Source organism: Ailuropoda melanoleuca, chromosome 6, assembly GCF_002007445.2.
Source record: "Ailuropoda melanoleuca isolate Jingjing chromosome 6, ASM200744v2, whole genome shotgun sequence".
Taxonomy (NCBI): Eukaryota; Metazoa; Chordata; class Mammalia; order Carnivora; family Ursidae; genus Ailuropoda; species Ailuropoda melanoleuca.
Window position 1 is genome coordinate 19,410,837 of NC_048223.1, and position 27,849 is coordinate 19,438,685.

A 27,849-nucleotide genomic window follows, 5' to 3' on the forward strand; every position below is an offset into this window, starting at 1 on the left:
TCTTCTGGTTGCTTGTTTAGATCTCTGCTTTCATTTTGATGCTTTCCTCAAATGTTTAGTGATTTCTTGCTATCCACTCATGTCTAAGAGTGGGGCAGTACAAAGGTAACTTGAAGCTTTGTGTGAATTGATGGGTGGGTCTGTTAACTCTAGGGTTTATAGGGGTCATTCCTTGGTAATCCCTGAGCCTAGATTTTTAGGCCTTTTTTCTTGGGCTCATGGTTTCCCCAGAGAAGAATCTCCCAAGTTTCTTCTAAAGGGAGGCAGTCTGGTTCTAGTGTTCTGGGAACACTAAAGATGATAAAAGAACACTGGTGGGTTCCATGTTCACTGAAACTCCGAGTCCTTAGTCCAGAGATCTTACATTTTACTCCTAGAATAAATCCTCAACGTACTGGCTGGAGATCTGAGTAAGGTTGGAGACCTGAGAATATAACACCTTCTTAAACAGACTTTCAACCAGTTCTTGTTTTTCAGTCTTAACTTTTTCCCTCCCCCTACCAATTACTATGTGATACCTAGCACTGCCAATTTCTATACATTAAGGAATTTTATGGGTTATTTCTTGGCTTTCCCCATTATCAACTTTGTATTTAGCTTTCTTGGATCTGCCAAGTCAGTTATCACTCACCCACCTACTTTCCTACTTCCAAAATCTCTGTAATCTCCTTTCTAATTCTCTGTGTCCCGTGTGTTTATGCCAGTTTAATGGGGTTTCAGGAGCAACAGGGGTAAATACAGGAGCTCAATATAACATCTCATACCTGATATTCTTAATCACTTCTTTAATGACATTTCTACTCAGCATCTGGGCAGGTGAACTGACGGGGAAGAAGAATCTAGGTGAGGAGTGGGGAAAGCCGAGGAAGGAGAGAGGGGAAGAAGCTGGTTGAGAAAGCTGGGGAAGTCGGTATTCAGGAAGCCCAAGATCACCATCTCCTTTTCTCTAATCATCAGAAAGAATGGCTCTAGTCAACTTGCTGGAATATGTACATTATGTTTTGACAGCAATAGATGGACATGGAATCTTGAGTATTTCTGGGTAAGATGCCAGTGATGCATGTTGGCTTTTGTCCATAAAAGGTATCCTAGAGTTCCTGAATCCATCTGTTGAACTGCTTTCTAGGGCAATGGAAAAATGTGCGATGGGAGTATGAACACGAAAAGGCAAGATTATATTAGAAGACTACTTCCTCCCCTTTATAAAAGGCCAGAATGGGTATGAACTCTTAATTTTGAACATGAAACAAAATTTCACTAGGAGGATAATTACCCTATCATATCTCTATTCCTGTAATTGTATAAATCAAAATTATTTTCAGGCAAAAAAACTACATTAAAAAGACACGTATTAGAATGGTCAAAACCCAAAACAATGTCGCTATCAAATGTGGAGCAATAAGAACTTTTATTTACTGCTGGTGCTAACGCAAAGTGGTACAGCCATTTCAGAGGACAGTGTAGCAACCATGTTGTGATTTGTTAGGCCTGATCATAGGCAATTACAAAGATATGATAGTTAATTTTATTTGTTAATTTGTCTGGCCTATAGGATGCCCAGATAGTTGGTAAAACATTTGTTCTGGGTGCATCTGTGAGTATGTGTCTTAAGAGATTAGCATTTGATTCAGTGAACTGAGTAACGAGATCTGCCCTCAGTGAGAGTAGGCATCATCCAAACCACTGGGGTCCCAGATGGAACAAAAAGGCGAAGGAAAGGTGAATCCTCTCTCTCTTGAGCCGGAAGGTCCATTTTCTCCTGCCCTTGGACATCAGATCTCCTGGTCCTTGAGCCTTTTTGATTCTGAGACTTGCACCATTGGACCCTTGGTTCTCAGGCCTTCAAACTCAGACTGAATTATAGCACTGGCCATGCTGGTTCTGCGGCTTGCAGATGACTGACTGTGACTTCCAGACCTCCACGACCATGCAAGGCAATTCCTATAACAAGTCTCCTCATATATATCTGCATTGATATTCTATTGGTTTTTTCCTCTGGAGAACCCTGACTAATACAAAAAGTTCCACCTGACAAGTCTCACAGGGGAAAACTGTCCAGCCCACACCAGCCATGGTGCACGGCCAGTGCATTCTAGTCTGAAAGGAGCTGCAGTCAAGGTCTTGGCCAACTTAGCCGGCATGACCTCTCACATATTTATAGTCCTAGCCATGTTGCCTTCATTCCTAAATTTCTTTCTCTGAGCTCTCGGGCATAGGTCCTTGTCAGGTACCTCTGCTAGGACCTCCTTATTGGGATAAGAGGAAGAACTCCTGAAGGCACTTTTCCTCATTTGACTTAGTACCCAGTTCTTTTCCACTCCTAGCCTTTCCACCTCAATCCCCCACCCATGCCCCCAAAACCACTGCCACCTCAGGGTCCTTAAACTATCAGAGTCTTTTGTTCAGGGCTCCTTCAACAGTAAGATGAGCCCACATCTATGCTGATCTACCTGACCCCCAACCAGTGTGCCATTCCATGGGTGAAATGGAACACAGGGAGCTGACAATTTCTCCAGTTTTTGACTCTTGCACATACCACAAAATTAAGTGATTAAAGGCTTAACTCTTTCATTTTTGACTTGTTGCTTTAGTTGGCTACTCTAACACCTAACAGCTCAGCTCTCTCTCCTGCCCAGCTCAGCTGAACTCCTGAAATTTACCATATCATCCGGGAATCACGCTCCTTGTTATTTATGCAAATGAAATGAAAACTTATGTCCACACAAAAACTTGCACGCTGATATTTGCAGTGGCCTTATTCATAGTTGCCAAAAGTTGGAAGAAACTAAGATGTCCTTTAGTAGGTGAGTCGATAAACTGTGGTAGAACCAGACAACAAATATTATTCCACGCTAAAAAGAAATGAGCTGTCAAGCCATGAAAAGACATGGAGGAAACTTAAATGCATATTACTAAGTGAAAGAAGCAAATTTAAAAAGGCTACATACTGTATGATTCCAACTATATTGTATTCTGGAAAAGGTAAAACTATGAAGACAATAAAAAGATCAGTGGTTGTCATGGGTTACAGGGATGAAAAGGCAGAGCACAGAAGATTTTTACAGCAGGTAAACTATGCAGATAATACTATAATGAGGGATAGATGTCACTATACATTTGTCCAAATCCATAGAAAGTACAAATTGTATTGTAAACTAGGGACTTTAAGTGATAATGATGTGTCACTGTAGGCTCAATTATAACAAATGTACTGCTGTAGTTAGGGATGTTGATGTGGGGTAGGCTGTGTGTATGTGGGGGTGGGGGTATCTGGGAATTCTATACTTTCAACTCGATTTTGCTACAAACCTAAAACTTCTTTAGTAAGGTCTACATTTAAAAAAATCTAACCATTAAAAAAATGTGCTACTATGATGTATCAGCCTATCTTAGAGAAATTTTAAAAGATTTTTAAACTAAAATATAAAGTTATAGAAATGGTATTTGTAATTCAAAGGGTTATATTAATATCCATATCTGAGATGGTCATAAAATGACTGGCAATATTTAATGTCTGAGAAGGAAGAGAGCTGGCAGTCAGGAAGTGCTTAAACACTTCTTTAAAAATAAGATCACCAATTTGTGTTTTGATAAAAACTCTGTGACACACTACTATGTGATTTAAGAGAGCCTTTGTTTCTTAGTCCCTGAGGTTGGGTAAAGCTTTTCCAGGAAAGACAAATAAATGTAGTTGAAATAAAATACATTTTAACATTGGTATAATGTTGAACATACTCTTAATGAGAAAATAGAGAAACAGAAATTCTGGGGTAGGACAGATGGAAACACTGGCAGAGAGACAGGTAGCGGCTGAGGAGTTAAGCAGAGATCTAAAGTGAAATGAAAAGGAACAATGTTTGTAAACTATAAAGAAGACACAACTGCACATCAGGCCAGGCCAAGACAGGGCTAAAGGCACCCCTAGAGAAAACCCAGGAAAATGACAGGGCTGTGACATGTTCACGCTGGCTGAAAACACAAGGCAGGAAGTGGGTAGAAGTGCCAAGAAGAAAAGTTTTCCATTTACCAAGTTTTAGAGAGGAAGTATATTAAAAGAGACCATAAACATTTAAGAGATACTTTCTAGTCAGGAAAATCAACTGTTAAATGAAGTTGACTATAGTGTCTTAGTTATTAATACGATGTACAAGACAAAAGGTATGGTACATTGTAAATCAGGGGAAATGCTTTTCTTTGGTACTAGTCAAACAAAATAAAAATTTAAATTGATAGAAAAATAGATGTGAAAAGTTTGATGCTTAAAAAGTGCTTTCTTCAAAAAAGCCATGTCAAAAAAGTGTGTTTTAAAAAAATCTTTTTATTTGAGTTCTTATTCTAAGAGCTTCTTGGCACCTGTCTTCTCAGCAATTACTGTACACATATCCATGCCACCTCCCCAGCCCATGTCTCTACGGTAACTTTCCATCTGAGATCGCCCCAAATATTGAGCATATGAAGAGTTTCAAATGCTTTCAGGGTTAGGAAGAACTGTAACGCACGTGGTTCTGGTCCTGAAGAGCTTCCAATCTATTTTTGAAGGTGGGACTAACATGCAATAAAGAACAGCGTAAGACAGAGTATAATTAAATGCTACACTGCACTGTATTGATTAAAATCTTCCAGGAATACCAAAGTGAGAAATCAATGTGGGCTAGAATAATTGGGGAAGGTTTGGGAAAAAGCTGCCTTGCCCTAGGCCTGAAAATAGAAGCACAGTTTAGTTAAGTAGAACCAGGGAAGGGAGAGAACCACAGGAGTGACTTTATTACAGTATGGAAAAAGGCAGTAAAAACAACAGTGTGATGAGAGTATGGCTATTAATAAACTATTATCAGAGTAATGGTTCATGATTTGATTTCCTTATCTCCTAGCCTTTGGTAGTGTATATAAGCTTCATCCATATAATCCAGCAAAGAATCCAAAAAACACTTCTTATAACACATAAGAAAATAAACATGTTATGGTTTGATTAAAATGTTTGGGAATAATTCTACTTCGAAATGGATACTATCTTAATTTTAGTAAAGTGAAAGTTTAATTCAAAGAACAGCCATTTGACCATCATTTCAATGGTTAAATTTTAAAATCTGTATAGATAATGTTCGTATTATTTTTCCCAATGTGAAATTTTACTTCTTACTTAATAAAATCAAGGTAGGGTTTGAGGAATGGAAAAGGCACTGTCCAGCCCGCCTGTCACTAGCCCTATGGCCTTGATCGGGCTTCCTAACTTCCAAACACAGAGGTTGGGCTCAATCTCTGAAGCCTCACAAAGAAGATGTATGTTTATAAGAAATCTATTAAAGTGGTTGAATACTATACTTGCCTGACTAACTGGATTACTTTAAAGTGAATGAAAGCTTTGTTCAAGGTATATAAAGAAAATTATAAGAGTACTTTTATTAAGAATTAAGTATGAGGTGCCAAGAGTAGTGAAAGGGGCAGAACAAGAACAAAGGAGGGGCACTAGGATCTAGCTCCATGGACCGACTGTGATTGATTTAAATTACTGAACTACCAAGGGCACTGTATTAGTTTGCTAGAGATGCTATAACAGAATGCCTACAACTGGATAGTTTAAAACCAGAGAAATTTACTGTCGAACTGTTCTGGAGGATAGAGGTCTGAAATCAAGGCGTTGACAGGGCCATAGTCCCTCTTAGACTGCAGGGAAGAACGCTTCCTTGTCTCTTCTAGCTTCTAGTGTTGGCAGGGCTCGTTCCTTCATAGGCTCAGAGAGAGAATCTGTTCTATGCTTTCTCCTAGCTTGTGGTAACAGCTCAAAATCCTTGGTGTTCTTTGGCTTGTAGATGCAACATTCCCATCTGTACCTCTGTCTTCATATGGCACTACTCTCCCTGTGGGTCTTTATATCAGCTTCCCTCTGGGCGAGTCTGTGTTCAAATTTGCTTCTTTAGGTAAGGACGCTAGTCATATTGCACTAGGGGCCCGCCCTACTCCGATATGACTCATCTTGACTAATTATATCTGCAATGACCTAGTTCCAAAAAGGTCATAGTCTGAGGTACTAGGGGTTAGGACTTTAGCGTATCTTCAGACCTCATTATCAGTGCCTATAAAATCAGGATTTTAGACTAGATGCAGTTAGCCATTTTTCAGGTTATATATCCCTTTGAGAAGAGGATGTAAATTACATACCCTCGGCTCAGGGGAATGCACACATACACAATATTTTGCATAGTTTCAGGATGATCACAGGCCCTTTGAAGCCCTACATTGAACCCCTAGAAAGATGCTGTCACTGGAAAAAGGCTCTTTTAGTTTCCCCAAGTGCACCATTCTTTGAGATGTAAATCTATCACCTATGGCTCCAAGAGAATACATGTAATGTCCAGAGCCTCATACGGTGGTATTCAGTTAGGAGTTTTTGAAAGAATGGGTTTGAAACTACTAGGTATAACTAAACATAACCACTCTGGATGCCCTGGGCAGGGCATCATGATTTAGAATCCACTAAGATGGAATAAAAACTTGACACTAAAGTTCCATTTGGAACACTGAGGCTGGCAAACTGTCCACCTTCCTCTTGTCTTTGATCACGGCCTAAAACGTAAGCTCATTTACTAGTACTGTCCTCCCATGCATTCTACCCAATTCTATTCTGTGTCCTCCTCCTGCTACTCCTCTCCCTCTCCATCTTTTTCTCTGAGGAATAATGTCTTTCCCTCTAGGCCAAGCCTTCCCGGAGTTACTGCTGCCCCTGCAACCTCCAGCAGCAAGGTGGGGGGTGCCACCTTGCTACCATGATTCTTGGTGAAGTGTCCCTAGAGGACCAAAAAAAATCCCAGCTCCCTCATGACCTCTTGATCTCCTCGATGACTTACTTTCCCCTTAACTAACTTCGACTGTCCTGGCCATACCCAGAACTGCTCCATGTCCTCTTGTTTCACCACACCTCTGATGCTTTTCAATCTCATACCCTACCTCACTCAAATCCCCTCATATTCTGATTTCCTCATAGTCTTTTCCTGGCCATGCTTCCTGCCCCACACATCCCAAACCACCCCTTAAAATGCACTCAACACCCTCCATCCATCTGCTTCCCTTCAGTTCTGCCTAATGATTTGGACATAGGCCTCGCTTGGAGCCTAGATCATGATCTGCCTCCTTTGTATCTTGCCTGGATGGCTGAGCATGGCTCAGAAAATCATAACCTTAAGGCCCGGTGCTATCGCCCACTGTCTGTCTCTGCAGGATAGGATCTTCAACAGCTAGACCAGCTTGTCCTAGTCCCTGGTCAACAATCTCTCCCACACTTCCCAGGTATTCCCCTAAACCTCCCAAAACCTTACCATGCCTCACTCACAACAGATAACCTTGCTTCCTCCTTTATCAGACATGGGATTCCCCCACTTCCCATCTTCTCCACCTATAAACTAGTCTAATTCTGAAACCTGCCTAGTTCCTTCTTCCTGGATCAGCACCAGCTTTTATTCCTGCTCCCCAGCCAGTCTTCCACAGGACTCCTGACCTGTTCCATTGCCTCTAAGTCCTTGTTTCTTCAATTATTTCATTCAAAAAATATTTGTCAAGATTACTGTGTACTGGGCCCTGTTCTGGATGCTGGGATATGGCACGGAAACCAACATAGACAAAATCCAGGCTCTTGCTGGGGGGTAAGGGAGTAGGTGTGAACAAAAATAAACAAGTAAAAACTTCAAGTAAACAGGGTAATTTATCTTTTCATAGATCTCATCAGTGGAACAGGGGGAAAAACTAGTATTGATCCTTGAGGGACCAATCTAAAACTGATTGAGAAGTAAACCCTCAATTGGTTCTCCCCTGCCTCCAGTGAGCCCTGGTCTCATTCTAAAGGCAGTCATCCAACCTTCCTTGCTCCTGCACTGGTCCCTAGTTACATCTTTCTTCTCCTCTGCTGACTTTCTTTTTTTTTTTTTTTTTAATTTTTTTTTAAATTGTATTATGTTAGTCACCATACAGTACATCCCTGGTTTCTGATGTAAAGTTCACTGATTCATTAGTTGCGTATAACACCCAGTGCACCATGCAATACGTGCCCTCCTTACTACCCATCACCATCCTATCCCATTCCCCCATCCCCCTCCCCTCTGAAGCCCTCAGTTTGTTTCTCAGAGTCCACAGTCTCTCATGCTTCATTCCCCCTTTCTGATTACCCCCCCCTTTCTTTATCCCTTTCTTCCCCTACCGATCTTCCTAGTTCTTATGTTCCATAGATGAGAGAAATCATATAATTGTCTTTCTCTGCTTATTTCACTTTCTGCTGACTTTCTTTAAAGATTACTCTACACGTGCTATCTCCATATTCTTTCCCTTTCATTAATCGACTTTTTAGTTGAAACTGTAATGCATACAGAATACAACAGAACAACAGGAACAACAAAACTATAGGGAAAGCTATTATATTCAACTGTCCAGTCACTCTTCAACCCATCATAATCCAGCCTCCACTTTACCATTTCACTAAACCATTCTGGCAAAGGTATCTGATGACTGTCCCTCCACATGGCCAAGTCTGAATGGACATTTCCCACCTTACCTTTTTATACCTCAGTATTCCCAACCCCCATGACCTCCCTTGGCTCAGATAATACAGTTTCGTGAGGTTACAACACAAGCCCTTCTTTCTCTGGTGCCTTAAACACTGAGGTTAAATGCAGAGTTCCACCTTTGCCCATCTTCTCTTTCTATAAGCACCCACCTTAGGAAGGCTGACCATGTAATTCTTATCATCCTAATGGGATGAGAGTGAAAGAGGGAAGTACTAATAATTACTACTCTTGACTAGCAGGTATAAACTAAGACTGTCCCAAACAAATCAGGATATATGGTCACCCTATTCTTAGGAGGTCACATCCACAATTATGGTTTTAACTAACACAGACCTATTAACCATTTGCAAAACTGAATCTATAGCCTTGATTCTGACATTGAGCTTTATTTTCCAAATCTTCAGGTTATGATTTCTCACAGATCTCAAATTCAGCAGGACCAAAACATAATCATTTCCATTCCTAATCTTCAGGTTATGATTTCTCACAGATCTCAAATTCAGCAGGACCAAAACATAATCATTTCCATTCCTAATACCTGTTAATCCCTGTATTTCCTATCCAAGTTACACACAGTACCCAGTCACTCAACTCTCCAAGCTGGGGATTGTTTTAGACCTCCCTCACCCATCATATTTTGTCACCAAGACATACTGACTTTAGTTTTGAAGATTTCTTTAATTTGCAATTTTTCCCCTGGACTACTGTCATAACCTTTTATCTGATTTCCTTGCTCTACTCTTGTCTCCTTTAAGTCTGTTTTCCACAGTGCCACCAGAGTGATCTAACACTGACTGTACTTTTGCTTTGAACCCTTCAGGAGCTTCCTATTTTTTACAGGATAAAGACTTTCATCATGCTCCTACCCCTCTTCGCTTTCTTTGGTCTCATAACCTGTAAGTCTCCCTTTGCACTCTAATACCAAATGCATTGTAGAAACACACACACACACACACACAATCTCCCATTAAAACTGTTTCTCACTTCCAAGCCTCTGTTCATGCTGTTCCTTCTGCCTGGACTGCAGATCCCCTTATTTAATTTGCTGACATTGACACCATTTCTTTAGTCACCCACAGCTGGCCCAGAGGGGAGTTCAGTGCCTCTCCTTTATTTGTTATTTTTTTAAGATTTTATTTATTTGGGGCGCCTGGGTGGCACAGCGGTTAAGCATCTGCCTTCGGCTCAGGGCGTGATCCTAGCGTTATGGGATCAAGCCCCACATCAGGCTCCTCTGCTATGAGCCTGCTTCTTCCTCTCCCACTTGGAGCCCCGCTTGTGTTTCCTCTCTCACTGGCTGTCTCTATCTCTGTCAAATAAATAAATAAAATCTTTAAAAAAAAAAAAAAGGGGGCGCCTGGGTGGCACAGCGGTTAAGCATCTGCCTTCGGCTCAGGGCGTGATTCCAGCGTTATGGGATCATCCCACATCAGGCTCCTCTGCTATGAGCCTGCTTCTTCCTCTCCCACTCCCCCTGCTTGTGTTCCCTCTCTCACTGGCTATCTCTATCTCTGTCAAATAAATAAATAAAATCTTAAAAAAAAAAAAAGATTTTATTTATTTGACAGAGAGAGAGTGAGAGAGCACCAGCAGGGGGAACGGCAGAGGGAGAGGGAGAAGCAGACTCCCCACTGAGCAGGGAGCTCAATGTGGGGCTTGATCCCAGGACCCTGAGATCATGACCTAAGCTGACAGCAGATGCTTAACCAACTGAGCCACCCAGGCGCCCCTCAGTACCTCTCCTTTAAACTCTCATATTACCTATCCATACCTCAACCACAGCACTGGATATGTAGTTTAAAATTAATTATGTCAGTCTTTCCTACTAGTTGAAAAACTTCTTGAGCATAGGGGCAATAGCTCTTAAATATTTAATAGTCATCCTATTTTGAGGAGATCTCATCCACTGTTCTGGATTCAACCAAGCAAATTAAAATAAACTGGTCTAAATACTGAAATGAATACACAATTTCATTATCCTTGTATTTTTCCACATGTGCTCATATGTTTTATAACACCAATAGACGGACTGAAAATGTGTAAGGGCTTCAGCTGCCAAAGATTTGCTTGTTTTATGAAATTAATTTTAAAAAGTGGATCTTAGCATAGGAGACAGGATTAAATTTAAAAAAAATATACAGTTGTGATACACCAAAGTTAAGAAAAGAGCAAATACTTAATTGTTTAAGACTACAGAAAATCAGAATACATTTCAACAGTTGTTTGAATGGAAAATTTTGTGAAAAGATTATCCTAAACCATTTTTTAAAAAAAAGAGGCTACTCATTCCTTTTGTTTTTTTTTATTATTTACATTAAAAAATTTATACTACTTTAAAATGAGAGATTAGTATCGAATATCCTAAAATCTAGTCTCCATCAAATCTACCCAAACATCCTTCTCTGCTTTCCAGATGTTAGCTCTCATGATTTCCATGTTCTTATATGATTAGCTCTGACTCAGAAAGAAGGAACTTTTCACTTAGTCTGTCAAAACCCAAACTATTTGACCTTCGAGGCACAGAAAAAACCCACAATTTTTGGATAAAATGTGGTGCTCCTGTCACTTATTCATTCAAGTAATTTTGGGGGAATTAAAAAAGTATAATCTAAAATTTTAAAGAATATTATTAGTGTCACCAGAGGCACAACAAGAGCATCTGGCACCACTGGTATTCAGTGAACAAATAGAGAGAACCACACAGCAGTGAAACAATCAAGATTATGAATGACTCCCAACAGTTTATGTTCTGACAAAGTCCTACTCCTAAGAGTTTTTTTTTTTTTTAATTTCCTATTTAATCATCACTTTGTGCAATCTTCCTAATTATATTTTGGCTTACAAATCTTGTTTTGTGAGCAGTGATTATTTTTTGAGAAGGAAAACAATTTGAGGTATTTCGAAATTTAAAACATGCTCTGATATTTTCTTCAAGCTGAAGATTATCAGACTACTCCAAACAGATAGGCACTGGCTTCCCAGCTATGGCAAGCATCCTAAGGTAGATCTCATAAGACAGGAACACGTCTACCATTTGGCAATCTACTGAGAAATACATTTGGCCAAAATATAACTGAGAAGAAGTTAAAATATCTTTAAATGTAATATTTATTTTTTATTGGCAAGTTGTTGATACTATAAAAATAGCTCCAATCTCCTGATAAATATCTTTGAATACTTCCTACCTGTCAGAAGGTGGAGCTCTAAACATATCTGAAATACCAGCTTTTTATTTGTGCATTTCACAAATGTGTGTAATGAGGAGATTAAAGCGGGAGTAAAGTCTTTAGAAAAATGGCTCTGAAGAATATTTCAATTCTCTCAGGATAAAATCACCCACATCTCCCAATATGTACATAGTTAACTAACAAAAAAGATATTTAGTATGCTCCTTTGAAACTTCAATATATTACCTACTATAAAAATGGAGGCACAGTAATTCAGAGTAAAAGAATGAGTATATTTAAAAGACAAATGCATTCAAAAATCAGGACCACCTACTTGGATGCAGGCAAGGTCATTAACACTTACAAGCATCTCGGATGTAGAGTAACATGGCTATGAAGATATAATCAACTAAACTCAGGCTGAGGCCATCTGCAAACAAGGCATCCCAAACGACCAGAAGATCCTGCAGGGGGAACTCTCGTCCAAAGAGTAGCCGGACCCACCGTCTGGAAACAAAACCAAAATTCAGAAATGAGTACTTCTGAGAGTAATATAAAGAGGAATCATTTTCTCCTACATTTGTGAAAAATAATTTTTTTAACTGATCACACTGAGCAAATATTATATATCAAACACATAATACAGTAAAATCCAAGTTTTAAGCTTTCAAATGAATTTCATAATTTTATAACTGGGCCACAATCATTAAAGTTTATTCCTGTATGTATAAAACACTAGCATGATATTTGAAAAGGGTAGATATCTTTCATATTTAACACAAATCCCAAATCTCAAAAGGCAAAGAAGAAAATGAATGCACAGTGGTCTGATAGTTGCCTCACAGGTAAAGGTAGGAATTAAAAAACAGAATTTTCCCCAAATTTTATGATCACTACTGATTTTGTTGTTGCTGTTGTTAACTGGACTTTTGCAAATAATTGTACAACAAATTAACTACAACCAAACAGAAACTGCATTCTCACATTTCACTCTTACTTTAAAATATTCATTTTAAAATTAAATGTGGGAAAAAACAGTAGATATATATATATATTTATCAACATAGACAGTTATTTTAAGTGAAATAAATAGTGATACTGTATTTTTAACTTTAGAATAGATATACTTTATTAGTGAGGTTATCTTCTGAGGGCTATTTTTAAAAACCGAGTCACTTCCATGGCCAGGAAAATGGGTATCTATGCTTTAAGCACATACAGGCAGCTTATAAGAACACTAAACAAGGTCTGTATATAATTATATGCCATAAACAGCTATACCTCAAACTTTCAACAAACGTTAAGCTACTCATAAGTAATTCTTGCAAGAGAATTGGGGCACCTGGGTGGCTCAGTCAGTTAAGCGTCTGTCTTAGGCTTAGGTCAGGATCCCGGGGTCCTGGGATAGAGCCCCACATCAAGCTCTCTACTCAGCAGGGAGCCTGCTTCTCCCTCTCCTGCTCCCCCTGCTTGTGCTCATTCTCCCTCTCTGGTCAAATAAATAAAATCTTAAAAAAAAATTCTTACAAGAAAATTAAAATAATTCACTTTGAGATCCGTTTTTTATCCATTTACTTCTAATTCTATAATAGCACGGCTACAATTTCCTTACACTAAACCTTTCTCCGGGAATTTCAGCTAGAATTCTACATCATTCTGGCACATAACAAAGAATCAAAAATTCCAAATTTCTAGTATACCAAATAGTACAGAAGAGAGGGAATTCTCTAAAAATTAGTTAAAAGAGATTACCTTTTTGCAAAATTAGAAACCAAATATAACCAACCATCTGTGGGGTTAAAGTGAGTACCAACCCCCCTCTCCCACCCAGAATTCAAATATTCTTCAGGGAGTGTCATATTTAAGGAGAAATCAAATCTGTGACAATATAGTGTAGAATCACACAAATGTATCAAAGTTATTAGGAACCATATACCATACAATCAAATAACTAAAGTTCTTTCATTCATATTATCAAATTAATCAACAGAATAATTAAATTGTATTTTCAATTACATCTTAAATTATGATACTCAATTTTTCAGGAAAAAGATTTAATGCCTAAGTAATATTTATCTTTTTAAAAATGTTACAGTATCATTTATAATTTTTACTTATCTTTCAGTTCTTACTCTACTGCTAATATGAGAGGTGACTAAAACAAAGTATTTTTTTGGTCTAATATTGCCTGCAGTTATGTGGCTTAGGGAAAAACATTCTCTCTCTACATACTTTTAATTCTTTTAAATTATAAATGCCAATATTTACTATTTCAAGAAGTACAAAAATATCTCTAAATTACATAGAATGTTTTTCTTGATGACAAAGAATTAACTGGTCTAGCAAGGAGTATCAGGGGAACCAGGGAATGGGCAAATCAAAAAGTACCTGGATTAAACCATTTTAGGCATCTGCTTAAAGGATCTTTAAACTTATAATTATATCTGCATTATTAAATGACTAAGACAGTTAGAATGTGGTCATTTACAGTTATTCAGCTGATACAACTGGAAGAAAAATGATGAGAATCTAAAGTCTAACATGCTGACTCTCGTTGGTAACACTGTATTGTATAACTGAAATTTGCCAAGAGAACTAAAAATTTGCCAAGAGAACTAAAATATTCTCACCATAAAATGAATGAATGAATGAATGAATGAATAAAACGTGTGAGGTGATGGATGTGCTAATTAACAAGATGGGAGGAATCCTTTCACAATGTACACGTATATCAAATCATTACAATGTACACTTTAAATATCTTATAATTTTATGTGTCAATTATACTTCAATAAAGCTGAAAAATAAAATAATTAAGAATTACCTTGGCTGGGATGCCTGGGTGGCTGAGTTAAGTGTCTGCCTTCGGTTCAGGTCATGATCCCAGTGTCTTGGGATCGACTGAACCCCATGCCAGGCACCCTGCTTGGCGGGGAGTGTGCTTCTCCCTCTGCCCCTCCCTCCAGCTTGTTCTCTCTCTCTCCCTCCTTCTCTCTCCCTCAAATAAATAAGTAAAATATTTTAAAAAAAAGAATTCGCTTGGTTTAATAGATAGGCAAATTTTGGCAGTTTCAAAATAGAAAATTCTGACATTTAACAGATCCTTCCTGGTTCAAATCTGGATGTCGGTACAAAATTCAAGAATTCCACCTACATAACGGTACCTACATAGTTGAGGTGAGCATAGCATAAGGCGTAAACTTGTCAAATCACTATGTTGTACACCTGAAACTAACGTAGCATTGTGTGTCAACTATACTCAAATCCAAGAATTGAAAAAAAAAAAAGAATCACACCTATAAAATTGTACTGTACCTTGAACTCACTCCTTTCATTTTTTTTTAAAATACTTTCCTTATTTGAATAAGCCCATTTATGTAACTAAGGCTGGTGTTTCCTGAAAGACATTACTTTTGCTTAGCCTTCTTATGTGTGGGGGGAAAATCTTCTGTGTGTTCTTCCTGCTACCTCCCATTAAAAGCAAAATGACTTTTGAAAAAAGTTGACATCTCTCATGCTAAAACAGACATCATTTAGCAAAAAAAAAAGAAAAAAAAACCTGATGGTTAATACTCACCACAGAGAATATAAGACCATCTTTTTGTCCCTTGCTGAAAGCCCAAAGATTTTTTCCTTTTTTTTTTTTTTTTTTTTAAGATTCTATTTATTTGACAGAGAGAGACACAGAGAGAGGGAACACAAGCAAGGGGAGTGTGAGAGGGAGAAGCAGGCTTCCCGCTGAGCAGGGAGCCTGATGCAGGGCTCAATCCCAGGACCCTGGGATCATGACATGAGCCAAAGACAGATGCTTAATGGCTGAGCCACCCAGGCGCCCCAAGTTCTCTCATTTTCTTATGGACAATCACAGCTTTGGTTTCATTACAGGTGGTGTTTCAAGAGAAAAGAAAGAGACAGAGAGAGAGAGAGAAAGAAAGAGGAAGAACGGAAGAAAGGAAGAGAGAAAGAAAGAAAGAAAGAAAGAAAGAAAGAAAGAAAGAAAGAGAGAGAGAAAGAAAGACAGAAAGGAAGGGAGGGAGGAAGAAGAAAAGAAAAGGAAGGAAGGGAAGAGGCAGAAGAAAGGGAGGGAGGGAGGAAGAAGGAAAGGAAAGGAAAGGAAAGGAAAGGAAAGGAAAGGAAAGGAAAGGAAAGGAAAGGAAAGAAAGGGAAAGAAAGAAAGCAAGGAGGAAGGGAGAGAAAGAGAAAAAAAGAAGAAAGCAAGCAAGCTCCCTCCTCTTAAAGAAATTATATATATCCTATTATTTCTATAACAAAATGCCCAGTTACTGCTCAAACTCATGCAACTTCCCTGCTGCTTGGGGTTTTGTTGGCTTAGCTTCAAAAATGACCCCACAGACAGAAACGTGCAGCTATCTCCACTGCAGCACTGTCAGGAGGGAGAACTGCAAATACCTAGTCATCTACATTGAATAAAACATATGATCAAAACTACACACAATGTAAGTCTTCAGTACTTTTATATTTAATGTGTAATCTATGATGTGCTGCTTTATAAATGTTTCACATTGCTTTATTTTTGAAGTTTCACCTTGCCAAGTACACTGCTAAATAATTCCAGGGCAAGGACCAAATTCTGGGTGGGTTTGTGTGTGTGTGTGTGTGTGTGTGTGTGTGTGTGAGAGAGAGAGAGAGAGACGGAGAGGGAGAGAGAGAGAGAAATGAAAAGAGACAGAGAAAGAGAAAGATGCAGAAAGTTCTTTGAAAAGAGCTCTGTACACTTTGCTAAGGGCTCTGTGTTTACCAAGGTCTTGATAAACTCACTGTAAAGCCACCTGTCATGCTACCAAGAGGGAAAGGTGTAGCTAAATTGAAAGTACAGGCAGTGATCTTGTTAGTGGCAACATAAAAATAATTCAGGAAGTGGAAAAAAAAACCACCCCAAAACACATAAGGAAAAAAATTTATTATTAGATGCTTGGCATGTTCCTTTTATATAAGACTGTTATACTTGCAAGGATATAAAATTAAAGCAAAACACAGTTTCCTGTATTTTATATGCGATTATAGGAAAATTAAAGCCAAATTCTCAAAATATTTAAGTAGTACTGTATGACTAATGGAAAACTTTGGGACCAACAATGACCTTATCAATAATTTAATCATTTTAATCCCTACTGGATTTAGTTCATACATATATTCACCACACACAAAATTTCCTGTGCTATTTTGGGCTTTCTTCATTGAGCTTAAAAGCCAAGGAAAAATTCCGTTCTTTATGGAATGAGTTACCAACAGAAATTATTTCAGTAAGCTTTTGTATTCTTAGAAAGGAAAACTTACTCGAAGAAATGAGGTCTTATAAAGAAGTCACTCCTAAAATTAACATGCTTTTATTGCAGTTAAAAATATTTAGCGTGAGTTTAACTTACACTTAAGGGTAGCATTAAGGCTTTCTTTTCCCCTTAAAGATAGCTTCAGTTTAATTGCTTGATACTATTAATCTTGCTTTATGCATGTTACACCTGCAGATTGCAATACTTATAACCGTACACATTTTATCACTTGTGATAATACAATAATTCATATTTTACCAGACCTACTTAGTAATTAAAATCTACAAACAAAAAAGACCATCTGAGGTATTAAATTTAATAATAAACCACCGAAAGACAGGACTGTTTCTATGTCTGCACTTATACCACTATTCTCAATTTAAAATTTCTGTGTAATTAGGCTGCTATCCCCAGGGGAAGGAACTCCTGATGGTATTATTGCTTGGTGAATGACCCATGGAAACACTAAGAGAAATCCATTTTTTTAGCAGTTTATGAAAATGACCAATTTGAGGTTCAACTACACAGAGCCTTCATCCAACATGGCTGCAGTAGGTTATACATGCAGAAAGAAACATATACTGTATCTTCATTTCCTATTCCTTTAATGACCCTTTAGTAAGATACAGGCATAGCCAGCTTAGAAGAACAAGTAAAATAAAAAACAATTTATTATCAATTTAACAAACATTAGAAGGGCATCTTAAGCAACCTGTGATCACAAAATGATAGCACTGGGTAAGCATACTGAAACACAAGAGAGCAATGTTAGATTTTTGTTTAATAATATTAATTTTGCTTTTTTGCCTTCTGTTCACTTGTACTTTTCAAAGCTAACAATTAATTTTTAAATAACCCATGCAGGGTAGAGAATAAACACAGAATCCAAATTCTGTATTAGTATCAAAGGAAAACAAAAGCAAACCAAAGTGTTCATCTCTGTGGTTGGTAGCTCCTTGACAAAGTTGAGGCTTTTCTTATATTGCGTTCCTTTGTACTCAGTTCTTTTAAAATTAATCTACCCTGAGTTTTCCTTTATACCGACTCTGTGAAAATAGTCTTAAAACTAAAACCAAATATTGCAGTTATTATAATTAGGGTCACAAGGCATTCTCATCTTTAATTCTTACTTCTTTGCAGAACAGAGCCACAAAAGATGGAAGCCAAAATAAAGCATTTTTTCCAATTTCACATTTTCTTCTTCTAACAGTGCTGCAGAATATATTATTGGAAGATGCTTAGCCTATTTATGATTTTTTTTCCGTATCTAGTACTATTTCAATTCAGTCCTCTTAAAAAATGTTTAGGATCTGCATGTGTTACAGAAAGATTTGAATACTTCAAGCCCATTAAACTCTGCTTCAAAAATAGAAGGAACTGAAACTTTGAATTAGTTATTATCTTTACAGTACTCAGATTTGCTTTCTATGTGCTCCTTGTATTCCATGGGTTGAACCCAGCTTGAATTTAGCTTTCTGGGAACACATGTTAAACTTAATCTAACCTCCACAGGATATGTACACGGACTGTTAAACATATGTGTTTGACTTTGGGGAAAATTCTCTATTCCTTTCAGAGGGCAGTACATAGCCCTTTATTAAGGAAGGTTTCTTATTCCAAAAATAAGTTCCTAATAATTACCACCCATTCCTACTGTAATTTATTTTCTTTGGCAAATGTATGAAGCTGTTTTGTCAGAACAACTGTAATACACCCTTTGCAAAAATAGTTTGAATGGAAAACAGAGCTTGTGCATCTATGTTTTTCATGAGAATGCTGAGCATAGAAGCTGACCATCATATCTTTAGAAGCTGTATAATCTTTGAATATTTTCTCTCTCTCTCTCTCTCTCTCTCTCACACACACACACACACACACACACACACACACACACCCCTCTTTTAAACGTATACCTGCTATTTGGTTTACAAGTATGGTATTTCAAGGACTAGTAATTTTAAGATGTGTCATTTACCAGCAAATTCAAATAAAGCTAGTAAAAGATGGTATTCCTTCAATATAGATTTAGTTGTATGAATAGGATGTGCTCTGAGAATCCTGTTGTATATTCCAACCAGTATGCAGTTAGAATCTTAGTCCTGCCTTGAGAGAACTACGGGAATAAAAGTTGCTGAGAACTGATTTTTCTATCCTATCACTTACTTGGGCTCCACTAGCAGTGAGCTGCTACTGGACATCTCCTTGAGAAAATTACTTGGAAGCCACTACTGCCTATAAATAACAACATGAAGAATTAATGGACAATTGGTGGTTATGTTGGGAAAACTAATTTTAGGCTCCATGAATACCAGTCTTTATTCATACTACAGATAATTTTTACTTCTAGAAAGTCTGTAAATAGGATTTGTTCTGTCATTTTACCTTAGGAAAGGGAATTATGATCAAATCAGTCTTCTAAAAGAGCATACAAAGAATTGCTAAAAAGAATTGCTCCTATCCTCCCTAATCTGAAACTCATTAAAAAACAAAATTTTGTGACTTTTTTCTTTGAAATTGTCATAGACCATTTCGAATACCAATGGGATCTTAACCTCTCTGAGTAATACTTTTCAAATTCCCCTGCGTAAATCTCCTAACGCATTTACACCCATTGTTGGAAGAAGTGACATGAGGTGTAACACTAAGCTGAAAAGTATCAGGGTCCATGGGATTCAGGATAGAGGGAAGACCATGAATCTGTAGGCTGGTAATGTCATCAAGAAAGTCAGACTGAACCCACTCCTAAAAGGCAGCAGTGGCGTTTGTTTCCTTTTGACCTATTACCACCTACCTACAGCTGTAAACAGCCTCCGGGATTCATTTTACTGGCTCTGTCTTCCTTCTTTTCTTCTCGATCCCATAAGGCACCCTGACCCTGCCTGGCTTCTCAGAGGCCAGGACACGTATTTCACTTAAGGCTGATGTTTGGAGGTTCCATTATCTATTGGTGTCACTGCTTCCTAATTACATTTTCCAGAGATAAAGGCGCTGATAAGCAAATGCTAGCTTAAGGGTTAGTTACTGATAGTTTGGTTTGGCTTCTCTCCCTTCTCTAGCAGATCACAAGCTCCTTGGAGTTATTTGGTATTAGACATAAAGTAAGGGATTGACAAATGTTTATTAAATTAGTATGAATCCTCCTCTCCTGTCAGCTCTTCTTGATCTTGACCCTACATCCTTCATTTCTCGCAGGTTTCCTAGCTGCTAAGCAGATGTTTCCGTAAGTTTCTCATCTCTGTAAAGATCCCTGGAAACAAACATTAAATAGGAAGTGATCACACCCATGTAAGAATTGATGGAGGCCTCCTAAGGCTTCTTGGACCTCCCCCTGCATTTCCTGAACACTGGCTCCGTGCTTGCTCATCCTCAGATGCTCCTCAGCTGGCCCCTGTTTCTGCTAAGACCACGCTACTCAAAGTATGATCCTAAGACCAGCATCATCTTCTGGGAGCTTGTTAGAAGTGCAGACTCCTAGGCCCCTAATATCATCTTACTGAAATGATAATCTTCACTGTAATAAGACCTCCGGCGGGGGGCATTGTGTGCATGTAAAGTTTGAGAAGCACTGGCCTAGGTTGACAGATTCCTGTTTCCTGTCCATTTTAAGGTGCCAGCTGTCAGGGCTCCTCAAATCCACCATGCATTCATGTAAATTCTTACTCCAGGGGAAGAAAAGGCTTAAACTACTAAATGACTCTTCCAATTACAGTAGTGGTCTCAAACTTTAGCATTTATCAGACTAGCCTGGAGGGCTTATTAAAACACCATTGCTAAAACCCATACTGAAAGTTTGGGGATTCTGATTTTGAGATTCAGGTGGGGCCTGATAATTTGCATTTTGAACTAGTTTCTGGAGTTGCTAACGCTGCTGACCTGGGGGCCATAACGAGAGAATCACCACATTCTGGTAATTCTGGTTTCTCTCCACATCTCCACAGCTCAGTCCTGGGTATGGGTCTTCAAATCAGCTTACTCAACATGTCTAGTCACTGGACTGACGACCACTAAACATCTATTGGCTAGGAGAGAAAGCACACAGAGCCAAACACCTCTTCACATCCTATCTCCATTAACTTCTAAACTTTTATTTAAAAAAACATCCACAAACACTATAAAAACATTATCCAATAAAAAGGAGAGACATGGACGTGGGAGAGAGGGAGGTCTCCCAAAGTTTGGAAGAACCTAGGCCACTGTGATTTTTTTAACTCCCAGTGTATTATCAGATGAAGAAATGTCAAGACAAGGCTATAAAAACTGTGACATTTTAAATGTTAACATTTACAAGTCAATGTTTTTTAAACATAAATTTACTATGATGGATAGATATAATCTCATTTGAAGGCAAAGTGAACACTCAAATCAAATTTCGAGGCCCTTCGTGTTTAGTCCTGAGCTAATGGCTTTCCTGGGCCTCTAGTGATTGGCTCCAAAGAGGTAAGAGAGTTGGGACATGACAGGACATCGCTGATGAGCTTTGTGCAAAGAGATAGAGCCCAAGAGGGAAGTGGCTCAGTCCTGGGTGTGAGTCTTCAAATCAGAATCCCAATCATCCCAGTAACCAAAAGGGTATTCTCGTATTTCCCAAGCAGAAGCCTTACAATATGGGGAGCCTGGCTGAATGGTCATCTCTCTGGTGTTTGTTTAGTCTGCTTCACCTGTGAGCTGTTCTCACTCTAAGGTTCTGCACTATCACCTTGCTCAGATCTGTCTTTAGAATAAAACACACATTTAAAATACAAAATAAAGAGGTGCCTAGGTGGCTCAGTTGGTTAAGCATCTACCTTCAGCTCAGGTCATGATCTCAGGGTCCTGGGATGGAGCCTTGTATCAGGCTCCCTGCTCAGCAGGGAGTCTACTTCTCACTCTGCCCCTCTGCACCACCCCAATTTGTGCTCTCTTTCTCAAATAAATAAAATCTTTAAAAAACACAAAATAAAATGAAAACACAATGGTCTAAAATCTTTGGGATGTAGCAAAAGCAGTTCTAAGAGGGAAGTTTATAGTGATACAGGACTACCTCAAGAAACAAAGAGAAAAATCTCAAATGAACAACCTAACCTTATACCTAAAGGAACTAGAAAAAAGCAAACAAACACGAACAAAAACAAAACAAAGACCAAAGCTTGTGGAAGGAAGGGAATAATAAAGATTAGAGTGAAAATAAATGAAATAGAGGCGAAGAAAAAAAATAGAAAAGATTGAAACCAAGAGCTGGTGCTTTGAAAAGATAAAGTTGATAAACTTTTAGCTAGACTCATCAATAAAAAAGACAGAGGACTCAAATAAATAAAAATCAGAAATGACAGAGGAAAACTAAATGACACTACAAAAATATAAAGAATTGTAAGAGAATATTATAAAAAATTACATGCCAACAAGTTGGGTAACCTAGAAGAAATGGACAAAATTCGTAGAAACATACAATCTTCTAAAACTGAATAAGGAAGAATTATAAAAACTGAACAGATTAATTACCAGTAGTATAATTGAACTGATAATCCAAAACTCCCAACAAACAGAAGTCCAGGACTAGATGGCTTCACAGGTAAATTATACCAAATATTTGATGAAGAGTTAATACCTATTCTTCCTAAACTATTCCCAAAAATTGAAGGGGAAGGAATGCTTCCAGGTTCATTTTAAGTCAGGCAAGCATTACCCTGGTATCAAAACCAGGAAAAGGCATTATAAAAAAAAAAGAAAACAATAAGCCAATATTTGATGAACATGGACACAAAAATCCCCAACAAAATATAAGCGAAATGAATTCAACAATATATTAGAAGGATCATTCACCACAATCAAATGGGATTTATTCCAGGGATGCAAGGGTGGTTCAATATTCATAAACCAATCAATGTGATATGTGGCATTAACAAGAAGAAGGATTAAATGAATTTACAATGGGGAGAAGACAGTCTTTTCAATAAATGGTGTTGGGAAAACTGGACAGCCACATGCAAAAGAATGAAAACAGACCACTTTCTTATACCATACACAAAAATAAATTCAAAATAGATTAAAAACCTAAATGTGAGACCTGAAACCATAAAACTCCTAAAAGAAAGTGCTGGCAGTTATCTTTTGGACATCAGCCATAGCAACATATCCATGGGTATGTCTCTTCAGGCAAGGGAAACAAAAGCAAAAACAAACTATTGGGACTAGATCAAAATAAACAGTGTTTATACGGCAAAAAGGAAATCATCAACAAAACGAAAAAGCAACCTACTGAACAGGAGTAGATATTTGCAAATGACGTACCCCATGAGGGTTTAATATTCAAAATACATAAAGACTCCTAAAACTCAACACTAAAAAACCAAATAATCCAATTTAAAAATGGGTGGAGGACCTGAATAGACATTTTTTCCAAAGAAGACATGCAGATGGCCAACAGACACATGAAAAGATGCTTAACATCACTAATCAGAGAAAGGAAAATCAAAACCACAAAGAGATTATCACCTCACACCTCTCAGAATGGCTACTACCAGAAAGATAAGAAATAACAAGTGTTGGTGAGGACATGGAAAAAGGAAACCCTCATTCACTGTTGGTGGGAATGTAAACTGGTGTGTTCATTGTGGAAAATAGTAGGGAGGTGTCTCAAAAAATTAAAAATAGAAATACCACATGATCTAGTAATCACACTACTGGGTATTGACCCACGGAAAATGAAAACACCAATTCAAAAAGATACATGCACACTTATGTTTACTGCAGAGTTATTTACAACAGACAAGAAATGGAAGCAACCCAAATGCCCATCAAGAGATGAATGGATAAAGAAGATGTGGTACACATATACAATGGAATATTACTCAGCCATTAAAAGAATGAGATCTTGCCATTTGTAATAACGTGAATGGACCCAGAGGATATTATGCTAAGTGAAGTAAGTCACCCAGAAAAAGACAAATACTGTATGATTTCACTTATATGTGGAATTCAAAAAATAAAACAGAATCTTAAATACAGAGAACTGGTGGTTGAAAAAGGGAAAGCTGGTGGAGGGATGGGCAAAATAAAGGGGTTTAAGAGGTAACTTCCAGGTAGAAAATAAACCATGGAGATGAAGAGTACAGCATAGGGAATACAGTCAATAATACTGTAATAACATTGTGTGGGGACAGATGGGTGACTATCCTTACCGTGGGGAGCACTGAGTTAATGTGTAGAATTGTGGAATTGATATGCTATACACATGAAACTAATATAACATTGTATAGCAAGCATACCTCAATAAAAATGAATAAATAAATAAATAAATATTATTTCTGGAAAAATAAAAAGCTAAACTCTAAGAGATGTTCACCCAAAGGCATTACCACCAGCTCTATGACATCCTGGTGGAAGAGATCTTTCAGTATAAGGGAGGTGGAACCTTTCACATCTCAATGCACAGCTGAAATAAAGGAAGACCACCCAAATAAAAATAAGCAGAGGCTATTTATTCAAAGCTTGTTAAAACAAGGGAATCGGCTACCATCACTTGTGTTTGGCAAAGAATCAAAAGCAGTCAGGGGAGTGAGAAAGCTTTGCAGGGAAAAACAGGAAAGGCTTCAGGTATGTCTGACTGAAGGTTTGAAGTATGGCTGTAGAGTAACTAAAAAGGGAGCATCATATGTGATTGATTTGGGGAACATGTTTATTTGGCTTTCTCTGGCTGGTCCTGAGTTGGAAACAGACAAAAACAGGAAAGGTGGCAGTCACTGACCAAGTTCTGACTGTTCTGGTCTGATTTTGCCAAAGAGGTTATGGTTTGGCTTCCTGGGCTTCTTATGTGGGTCAGAGTTCTACTGGCCTACACTGTCTGGCCACTGTCCATTAGCATATTCAGTCTTTGAATATACACTCATGGCTTCTGAGCCTATGCCTGTGCCCAGTCTGGAACTAGCTGCAGTTATGGGAATTCACAAAATTAAGTTATCTGATAGCTCTTAAGTTCAAATAGAGACAAGTTTGAGAGGCAGTGGCAATGGGTATGTAGTCCCCTCTTTGCAAAAGTTTACAAAAAGTATAAAATAGTGAAACTTAAATTCAGTTCTCTATATAATAGAAGTTGTGGACCCCTTTAAGAATTTAATCAAATTTATGAACCCTCTCCCCTAAAAAAATACACAACCCCACACATACCACACCTACTCACATGCAAATTATATCAGGAGTTTAGCAGAACCATGGACCTTAAATTGGTAAGTCATGCTCTGTATTAGTGTTCATTTTATTTTAGATGCTTGTACTGCCACGGGAAATTATATTCTACTGAAAGGAATACACAGCCTCCTTGTGTCTATTTCAAAGTACCTCCCTGCATTTCACAAGAATGGCATCTCTTCCTTCTTGAGGGGTCCCTGATTAAGTCTCTGCTACTGAGTAGCTAATCTGTGTGGCTCAGCTGATCGAACAGCCTATAAACCAGCACCACATTGGGAAAATGGCCATGATCTGGCAATACTCGTCTTCACGAAGTTGGCAGGGGATGGATGGGTCCAGGGAAATGCACATCCTTCACTGACTTCTTCTTTTGACTTCTGCTAGCTCTGATCTGACCATGAGTAAGACTGCTATAAAAAACATTAAAGATTGTTGTTTAACAAATTTTTCTTGAATGACAACTATATGGCAGTTACTGTGCTAGGCCCTAGAGTGGATGACATGCTGACAACTTTCAATCATTAACATGGAAATTATCCAAAGTGAAATTCTGATTCAATAAAAGTTCTATCAATCTGCATTTTTCTCTGACCCCTCCCCACTAAGTCCCCCAATCAACCTGGGTATGTTCAGGAAATGCAAACGAATGGCAACATTACCCAAGTATGATTAGTAAGGTAAAACAATTTAAAATATTACTAGATAACATTCCAAAGCCAAGTATTGTTTTTGTATTATCCACCATTTAGGATTGTAAGTGCCATATTCCTATGCATTAATGCAGATAGATGAAGAGCTGAATGTATCTGCATGGGGTCCAGATGACTTACAAGGGGACAGGGTGAGATAGAGAGGGAGAAGGAAGACCCTGAGGGAGCCAGTGAGGGCAAAGGATGCTCAGTGGCAGCACAGGCATTACTTTGAATATGTGGTTTTGGCAAGAAACTCAGAAGCCCAACTCAGTTACACGTTAACTTTCCCTAGTATTGGAAGCAAAAGGGAAACGAAAGAGGGTGAAAGAGGGGTTGGCTGCTTCACTTTATCCCTGGCTCCCCAGCTAATAGCTGAAGTTTAGTGCCCAGAGAACTTTACAGTCAACTATATGTGTGTATATTTTTTTTAAAAGAAGGACAAATATACGTTAAGCAAGGAAAATGTCTTTCCTTATTCACAGAAGATTGCAACTCAATGTTTTTCAAATAAACACACAAAATTTCTGATGATAATGGCAAATATCATGCATTTATGTGACTTCTTTGATTTCTAAAAATACTGCCAAATATATGATCTAAAAATATGCCTTAACCACGTAAAAGCAGTTTTTTTTCAAGTGGTCTGTGGAATATACTCATTAGAAGCACTTACGGGAAAACTCCTGCATGTTTCAGAGATAGGTGACTTCTCTGCTCACCCCAGTGAGCAGTGGATCCAAACAGGCAGGGCAGGCCCCTACGTGTCGCAGCTGCCTCCATGGAGGCACATGGCAGCGCCGGAGCACACCCCGACCAAAAGCAGACTGTAGCTTTATACGATGATAACTTAACGCCTAGCTCAGTGTTCCTCCTACATGTTTATGCTCCTCTTGAATTCTCCTCTTTCATTCCTAAAGGACATCTAATTCAGATTTATAGAAAACATCGCCTCTCCACATTAATGACTAAATTTCAAGACTTAAGACGCACAATATCTACTGTTGCTGTCAAATGTGGGATAACTGTGTTTCTTGGTGTAGAAGAAACGGGACTTTCTGAAGGACTTATTTTGATGAATCATGATCTGCTATTTCATGAGCACTCCAGCTACCATACAGTGGAGATTACAGCTACGGTATCCTACAAGATTTAGAGTGCTCCTTCCTAAGGAAACTCATTAAGGAAACTATAAAGAACTAAGAACTTACAAAGAAAAATTAATTGCCACTTTTGGTCAGCTGATTTTAGAAAGACTTACGAGGTCTAGAATTGTATATCAGGCTAACAGAGAGAACAGAAACTCAGTGAAGTCTAGCTTACTGGGGGCATCATGGTATATGATATGTTCATAAATTAATCGCTCGTAAACCAACTCAAATACGAAGCACAAAAACATCACATAAAATACTTTAAATTTACTTCCATCAACAACACTCATTTCCTTTCCACATCAGCTAGCCGATACCGCGGCCGAGTGCTGGTGCTGAGAAGCCACAAATCTGCAATCTCAGTCTGCGCCCTTGTTTTCGCACTATAGCCTCCTATCTTGCCATCTTTCTCACTCCTTTTTATTTCTTATGAATTAAATGAATACTATGTAAAGCTATTGTTCTGTTAATATAGAGTAATTTTTTTTCAAATGGTGAAAAAGAATTTTAAATTGTAACAGGACGTGCAATAAGACATTTCCCTTCTCATTCCAGATCTTCCACCTCCAAATCCACCTTCCTAAGGGTAGCCGATGCTCTTTTTTAACATAGAGACATTTTTGTGCATGTATGCACCTTTTAAAAACATATATGGGAAAATACTGTATCATGTATTTTTTAATTTAACAATATGATTGTTAAAATGGAGATCAGGGGCACCTGGGTAGCCAGTGAGTTAAGCATGTGACTCTTGGTTTTGGCTAAGGTCGTGATCTCAGGTTCACAGGATGAGACCCAAACCGGGCTCCGTGCTCTGCTCGGAGTCTGCTTTAAAC

General features: G+C 38.3%; 1 protein-coding gene across 8 annotated transcripts in view; it reads right to left on the reverse strand.

Annotated features, from left to right (window-relative positions):
• Positions 1 to 27,849, reverse strand: part of TBC1D5 (TBC1 domain family member 5) — a 542,532-nt gene that overhangs the window by 129,273 nt on the left and 385,410 nt on the right. For all 8 annotated transcript variants that reach the window (XM_034662029.1, XM_034662026.1, XM_034662027.1 and 5 more), the window contains one exon: positions 12,084 to 12,226. In XM_034662029.1, coding sequence (XP_034517920.1) covers positions 12,084 to 12,226 — 143 coding nt within the window. The remainder of the gene's footprint in view (positions 1 to 12,083; positions 12,227 to 27,849) is intronic.